We start from the raw sequence: 8238 nt of genomic DNA, 5'->3' as shown, positions 1-8238 counted from the left end.
GAACGGCTCACTGAGCTCGTTTGGAACTTGCCTTTCATCTCATATTGATCTTTGTACGTATGTTACAAGCAGAAAGTGTTTTTTGTTTAAAATGTATGAATTATTTTAATTTACTGTCGATAAATCGATCTCAAATGTGGTACAGCGACGAAACCACTGTCTCCCGCTGCGCTACGATGTAAGGACTCCAGGCATATGCGTCGTTAGTGGCTGTGATGTAGGGTTCAGCCAGGAGTTGATGGAGAGTCGGAAGAGTGAATAAAATRGTAGGAGGGACACCCCACATATACTCCTGTGTCCGTGAGAATCAGGACTACTGCTCAATGCAAGCCATTTCAACCTATGGTGTCCACAGATCAATTTATCAGTGAAAATGTCAGTCGGAAACGATACCAGAACCAYGCATGTCCCCAAAACAGGGGACTTGACATCTATTAATAAAGAAGACTGCAACCAGCTCTCACAGTCTCACGTCAGAACTAGACRTTCATCCATGTTCCTCAAACGTCACATTTCRAAGATGTTCCAAACGTCAAATTTTTAAGTGTTTAAGGTTAWGTTTTGGCATTAACTCTGCATTTTTAAGGTTAGGCATTAACTCCGAATGCTTAAGGTAAGGGTTAAGGTTTGGGTTAGACTTAAAACAAAAATATCAAAAACCACTTTCTTTCTGGATTCGAACATGCTACTTTTGGAACCAAACTGTGACTTGTATCATGGGTGACCTGACTGGAAGATTCACCATAGGCTAAATCTGTGTCTGGGGAACTGGCCCATAATGTAATAATGCAAGGAGCAGACAGAGTAATCACCTTCGAACATGGGACATATCTTCCTCCAGGCTGTGACCCCGCCCTCGCTGGTGTACTGGCCCAATGCCGTCTCCAGGAAGAACACAGGGATACCACAGAAGAAGAGGAACACAAAGTACGGGATAAAGAAGACACCTGTGGAGGGTTAGAAACACCAATGAAGAAGAGTGTTTACTGTATGAAAGGTGTGTTGCTATGGTAAATAGTAAAATAGAACAGCAGGAAGGATACAAAGATAAAGCCATTGAGATGAATGACAAAACATTTTGTGTGAATAGACCAAGGAAATGCTTATTGACATGTCCGTTGTGTGATGATGCAGTATTGCTGTACAGTAGTTAGAACATGTTCTTTAGCTACGAGTCCATGAAAAGAGTTGACAGCTGAATAGATATCCTTCMTAAGGAAATGAATGAACTTTCCAGTGAATACAGAGAGGCTGCACAAAAGCAATTGCAGGCCTGGTATCCTTGTTTTTTAGGATGCATACATCTTTTGTTGCTCACAGAATATTAGAGGTGAAGCTCCGCCCACAGGGTTAGCGGACACAAGAGTCAACTCCCTCGGCAACATTCTTTCTCTTCTTTTTCTTCTTCTCTCTCTCTCTCTCTCTCTCTTTCTCTCTCTCTCTCTCTCTGCTTCTCTCATCTCTTTCCTCTCTCTTTCTTCCTCTCTCTCTCTCTCTCCTTCTCTCTCTTCTTCCTCTCTCTCTCCTCTTCTCTCTCTCCTTTCTATCTTCTCCTCTCTCCTTCTCCTAACTCTTTTTTCTCTCTCTCTTTCTCTCGCTCTCTCTCTCTCTTCTCTTCTACTTTTTTCTCTCCTCTCTTCCTTATCTTTTTCTTATCTTCTCTTCTCCCTCTCTCTTTCTTCTCCTCTCTCTTTCTCGCTCTCCTCTCTTTCTCTCTCGCTCTCTCTCTCTCTCTCTCTTCTTCTGCTTCTGTCTTCTCTCTTTTCTCATAACCCCTTCTCTCCTCTCTATCTTCTCTTTCTTCTTCTCTCTCTCCTCTTTCTTCTCTCTCTCTCTTTCTTCTCTCTCTCTCTTTCTCCTCTCTCTCTCTCCTTCTTCCTCTCTCTTTTTCTCTCTCTTCTCTTCTTCTTCTCTCCTTTCTCGTCTTCTCGCTCTGCTCTCTCTTTTCTCATCTCTTTCTTCCCATCTCTCTCTCTCTTCTGTCAATTCAATAAAAAAAACTGTGAACATAAATATACACTAACAACACAGTTCCAAAAGAATAAAGACATTTCAAATGTCCGTTAGTCTAACAGTATACAGTTGTTAATGATGTGCCAAATAGTTAAATCAAAAGGAAAATAAACATAAAATAACATAAATATGGGCTGTAATTTACAATGGCGTTGTTCTTCACTGGTGCTCTTTTCTTGTATCAACAGTCACAAATCTTCTGCCGGATGCAACACTCTGTATTTCACCCAATAGATATGGGAGTTTATCAAAATGTTTTGTTTCAATTCTTTTTTGGATCTGTGTAATCTGAGGGAAATAGTGTTCTCTAATATGTCATTATTTGGCAGGAGTTAGGAACTGCAGCTCAGTTTTCCACCTAATTTTTTGCTCACACCTGTTCTTCTTTTGAAGCCAGTCTGGCCTACGGCGACCGTTTCTCAATAGCATGGCTGTTATGCTTACTTCAATCTTTTACATAGTCAAGCTTTCTTTAATTTGAGGTCAGTCACAGTGTCAGGTATTCTGCCACTGTGTACTCTCTGTTATAGGGCCAAATAGGCATTCTAGTTTGCCAACAACCAAGCTGTCTTTCCTTTTTCTTTCTTCTTTTCTCTCCTCCTGTTTCAGGCTAGTATCCCAAAAAGGTGACTGTGCACATCCTGTAAATATGACCAAACTTTCCAATTGGTTCTCAGTGCTTTCAGACCATGATAGTGGTAATCCTACTGTTTCTGAAAGTCAATAGATGGGAGGTGCTGTTTACTTACCTCCTCCGTTCTTGTAGCACAGATAAGGGAAGCGCCATACGTTGCCCAGGCCAATGATCTCACCAGCCATGGAGAGCAGGAATTCAGTCTTGTTGGCCCACTTGCCCCTCTCCTGCTGAACCGCATCCTCGGAGCMTCGTTTCTGGGACTCTGAGTCCACTGGTCCTCCTGGAGTGGTCCCTCCAACCATCTCCTCTTCCATGTTCACTCACTTTCTCTTAAATTCAAAATGCTTTATTGGCAGGACATTTTGTAAATATTGCCAAAGCTCTCTCTTTCTCTCTCACGCTCTTTCTTACTCACTCTCACGCATGAACTAACACATATTTTCTCCTTCTTTCTCTCTCTCACACACACACACTCCTCCTGTCTCTCTCTTTCTTCCGCTCTCCCTCTCATTGTTAAATCTGGTGTGGACTCTGTGTTTACATCTTCCGCTACTCAGAGGCTCTCTTCAACACAATATGTCCCAATCAAGACAGATTAAGTCTTTGTTCTGTTAGAGAGCTTGAGGCTTGATCCTAATGCAGACATTCTACTCCTCCTAGGATACTAACATTTATGACTAGGCTATTTGTTTGCTTAGTTATGCAGTCAGTCATAGCCTATCTACACAAATGTATGAAAAACAAGATAKTAATTGATTGTTTTAGATATCCACAAGACATTGACGTTAAGGTGTTTTCCCATTAAGCACATTTCCTTCATGGATTATGTGCAGTAATGTACAATGCAGTAACGRAACGCAATACAATCATGCAGATGCAGACCTACAGGCTATTTAGCTTGAACTTTTATTTAGGCATATGCTAAAATCCAAAKGTTTGAGAAAAAGGATTCATGCATGCAAGAAGAAAAAAGTGAGTAAGCACTATCATTCCTCTGAATCCTCCATGTATTAGGCACAATCATTCAATTATGCATGCAAAATAAATCTTACAACTCACCCACTATTTTAACGCAATAGATCCTGCTTTTCCACACAGCTGGTAGGAGTCAATGAAGCAGTTCCTTTGGCTGCACAGATTGAGGGTCTTTGGAAAGAATGTTGAAGTGGGAGTAGGGGCGTGTCTACAAACTCCAAAGCCTTCACATGGTATTGAACTGAACCAGGATGATAGCCTATAACAGCTATGTAGAATGATWCAGTAAAACAGCCATTGTGGAGGACCATTGATATGTGGAAGAGAGTTGACATGTCCACAAGTTTAACAAAAATGTATTCAACTAAATCATTTAAATTAATTGAAAGAAAATAAGAAACTCTTTGATTATTTGTTTTGCATTGGGCTATCCTATCCTATTCCATAATGTGTTGAATAACAAAGAATTAGGTAGAGACAATTTATTTCAATCCCTCAGTCAGACTCACTGGAATGTCTGGAATTATTGTCATAATAAGGGTGATGATTGTTTGTGATGGGCCTAAAGTAAATACAATTGCTCTTCAAATAGCACCTCACAACGTAAGTAATTTAGATATGTTTATTCCATACAGTAATTTACCTGTTGTGCACTTTCTTCATGATGTATTTTTTTTTTAATTGCCAGCAAGGAGGGACTGTTCATACTGTATATGGTGCTTTCAAGACAAATGGGAACTCGGAAAAAATAAAGGTCAAATCATGAGTAAGTGATCTTCGGGTCGGAAAGTGGGAGCTCTAGAAAGAGGCCAGAGTTGCGACATGGGGTGAGTTAGTAAATTCCCTCTGGAGTGCCAGAGAGCGCACTCTGGGCGTTTGTAAATTCAGAGCATTGTCAGATTGTCCATTCGTAAATGCAAACGTTTTGCTCTCGGGCGTTCAGAGCACACTGGACGCTCTTGCCGAGGAGTAGGGTTGATCCAAGCGTTCTGACCTCACCAACGGCAGTCAAGCACCCAAGCTAACTGGCTAAAGTTAGCTAGCATGCTACTACTTCCAGACATAAACGAGAGAACACCTCACTCTGACCATTTGTCTTGCTCTAGCAGAGCTGGTTAGGCTGTTTCATTGTTATCCAGAGCGTTGGTGACTCTAACTGTGCTGCTGGCAACAATTTAATTACGCTTTTTTGCCAAGGTTTACTGACACGGCATATTCAACAGGGTGTTGAGCGTTCGTAAATTCATCAGTTATTCTGCGCTCTGGCACACTCAGACGAGAGCGCTCTGAAATCGGAGTAGATAGCCAGAGCAAATTTAACAACGCACCCCATGGATTTCCGAGTTGGATGACCTTCTAAACGATTTTTTTCACAGTAGGAGCTCGTTTTTGTTCGATTTCCAGTTGTCTGGAATGCACTGAAGTCGGAACTCGGGGAGATGTCATTAATGATTCTAGGAAAATGTCATCATTATTTTTGTTATTAACTAAAAAGCTAAATATGATTTAATCTTGTTGTAACAAATACATAAGATACATTTTCAATTCAAGGAACCAATTTACGCCTGGAGGTAAATTGTTTTGGAACATGTTTGTTCCTGACGCGGCATCATACATCAGTGGGAGAGACTTGGAATTATGACGTGCTCTGTGACGTTTTTTTTTGCTACCAGGAAACGAATGTAAACATAGCAATCGGAATAGAAACGCAAATGCATTCGCATAATTCYACAAAAGATCTTCGATGCTGGGTGCTAAATACGATTTTGCAGCACGGGGCGAAATGTGGTTAGCTGGAATATATGATTGCCAATTCTAGAAGAGGTTATTAAACGCAGTAGCTAGGACTGAGGCAGGCTAATCGCTCGATAAACCGGTAAGATAGCCTGCTATATTTCATGCTAGTAGCTAGTTATATTTCCTATAGACTATATACCCGATGTGATAAACATATTGCTGGTGTTTGATAGCAGCTTAGTGAATTGTGTTCGTCTATTTKACATGTAGACACACATCCACTTCGGGGTGCAGAGAATTTGCAACAAGCTGATGACATGTCGGCAGACAGTTCTTCTGCCAACCAGGAAGAACCTAATGCTGTTGTTGGAAACATATTGGYGCAGTTCACATAGGTATTGTTCATAGTTGCAAGCAAATTACCGAGAAATATGAGAACAGATATTTAAAAATAAGAAATRTCATGCTGAAGATAAACCTAGCATACTCCTTATCCACTATAAGCCAATGCAATGACATTGTATACTGCTSTTCCCAGGTCCAGGCATGTTTGCCATAAGGGCACCTGAGGAGGAGTCCTYAGAGATGGTGGAGGAGATGGACACGTCAGAGGCTGTCTGGTGCTGGTATTACCTAGCYGAATGTGGAGTGTGGCACATGTTTGAGGTACAGGACATATCACCACCTATGCATTCCTCATCCATCCATCCTCTCACTTGATCTATCGATCCATTCCTTCATTATTCCATCCATCCATACATTTTTACTGCATCCATCCATACATTTTTACTGCATCCATCTATCCACCCATCCCCTCACTCACTCTACCCATCCCAGTCTCATTTGCAATTTGTTCTGGTTGTGGCAGATTGATCCAAGTGCTGCATGCTCTGTGACCAGTGAGCAGATAGAACAGAATTACAGCAGGAATCAACACGGTGTCATGGAGTTTTACACCGCCAAGTACACCTACAGACTGGACTTCTCAGGTACCAAGAACAGTACAGTACTGGCACACATCTATACAGTATCATTGACAATCATTGGATATGTTGGAGTCTGTCTCTAATTCCCTGATCTTTGTTTGTCTTTGTTTCACAACCAGTCATGAAGCAGATCAATGTCACAACCGGGAAACAACGGCCAATCAAACGGGCGTTCCACTCTGCCACTGGCTTTAGGTGAGTCTGAGCTSTACCAATGGGGTCACCCACGGGCATGTAGCTGTATAACTCAGACATGCAGGTAGCCCACAGGCCTGTAACTGTATAACTAAGAAATACAGAGTTCTGAGTGCTCTCCATTGGCTCTGTGGTCAGTTTCACTTCCTGGAGCTTACTTCCCGGAGCTAACTTTAGTCTATTGTGGGGTTAGAAGCGTCACCTGTTCTATGGTTAAACCTTATGCATGTTGTGCTACATTTTGGGTGAAAATAAAAGGATGTGTAAAAGGGCATTGACATAATAACCACCGAGCAGTTGGACCCAGGCCTGACCTTTACAGTATGTGTCTGAATTGTGTATTTGCATCTGTCACCCTCGCCCAGGTTCATTTGTGATAATCTGGCCCTGCCGGTGCCCTGCCACTGGGAGAGATAAATACAGACGAGCCTTATCAGGTAAGGGAAAAGGATAGTGTGTGGACAATATGCTGTTGTATCTACCTCTTTCAGACAGAGAGCTTTACCCGACTTTTGCCGGTTCAGGTATTATCTGAATGGGGCAGGGGTAGAAATACAGGTAACTCCTGACCAAGCATGTTACCTGCTCTACGAAGACCTAGTCGTGCTTACCTGTGCTCAAGACCTAGTCGTGTTACCTGCTCAAGACCTAGTCGTGTTACCTGCTCAAGACCTAGTCGTGTTTACCTGGCTCAAGACCTAGTCGTGTTACCTGCTCAAGACCTAGTCGTGTTACCTGCTCAAGACCTAGTCGTGTTACCTGCTCAAGACCTAGTCGTGTTACCTGTAAAAGTAGAGTAATAAATGCTTATGACATGTCTTATAATGCATTATACCTGTCAGTGTTCAACTGATATTCAGTATTCAACTGATACTCGTTGCCACGAGTAGCACCGCAGATGTTGCAGATGAGCGCGGTGCAAGATGATGCACTGACAGAGTATCACAGTGTATCTGCACATGTGCAGGGCGACACGTCAATCTTCTACAATGTGATAGCTGCGAGACAACAGTGGAGAGGTTTCGCCTTGCACTTCAATGCTCTTAGTTGTTGTGGAAATCGGCCCGATATTGCTATTTACTTTGTGCATTGCTGACTACCTTTAAAGGCCAAGTCCAGTCGAAAACATGTTTTTCTGTATTTGGTATATATTTCAACACTATGAGGTTGGAATAATACTGTATAATTATGATAATGCCCTTTTAGTGTAAGAGCTGTTTGAAAAGACCGCCTGCAATTTCTGCCTGTTTTGGTGGGATGGAGTTTTGACCTGCCTGCTGATGTCACCAGGTGAAAAATGTGTTAATAGACCAATGAGAAAGAGAGTTCCAAATCTCTCTGCCAATAGCAGCTAGTTTTCAGTTTTCCCCTCTGTACTCAGACCACTTCCAGACATTCCTAGCAAAATCCTTGCTTGAGAAATTGCTCTTTGCTAAGAAGCTATTTTTGTTTATTTTTGACCATTTTAGTAGAAAGAAAATCCACAGTAAGGTACTTATTTGTTTCCCATAAAATGTGATTTGATATTGAGATAAAAACAGTTTTATTGTACCTTTAAGTAAAGTTGAATCAATGTATCTACCTACTCCATGTCTCTCTTTAGCCAGTTTGTTTGTTTCTAACTAAAACACTGTGTGTCATTGATTTGCAGTATACCCATGTCTGATTGACTATACTCTTTCACCTTGTAGAATT

At 41.6% G+C, this 8238-nt stretch overlaps 1 protein-coding gene across 1 annotated transcript in view; it reads left to right on the top strand.

Annotated features, from left to right (window-relative positions):
• The first annotated feature begins 4948 nt into the window (after nucleotides 1–4948).
• Nucleotides 4949–8238, top strand: part of LOC112077368 (protein mono-ADP-ribosyltransferase PARP11) — a 7512-nt gene continuing 4222 nt past the window's right edge. Inside the window, 7 exon segments of the mRNA XM_024143884.2 lie at nucleotides 4949–5501; nucleotides 5633–5757; nucleotides 5901–6028; nucleotides 6231–6351; nucleotides 6468–6543; nucleotides 6909–6952; nucleotides 6955–7109. Coding sequence (XP_023999652.2) covers nucleotides 5909–6028; nucleotides 6231–6351; nucleotides 6468–6543; nucleotides 6909–6952; nucleotides 6955–7109 — 516 coding nt within the window. The 5' untranslated portion in view covers nucleotides 4949–5501; nucleotides 5633–5757; nucleotides 5901–5908.

The sequence above is a fragment of the Salvelinus sp. IW2-2015 genome, unplaced genomic scaffold (genome assembly GCF_002910315.2).
Source record: "Salvelinus sp. IW2-2015 unplaced genomic scaffold, ASM291031v2 Un_scaffold4491, whole genome shotgun sequence".
NCBI lineage: Eukaryota > Metazoa > Chordata > Actinopteri > Salmoniformes > Salmonidae > Salvelinus > Salvelinus sp. IW2-2015.
This window is presented reverse-complemented; position numbering and strand designations above follow the sequence as displayed.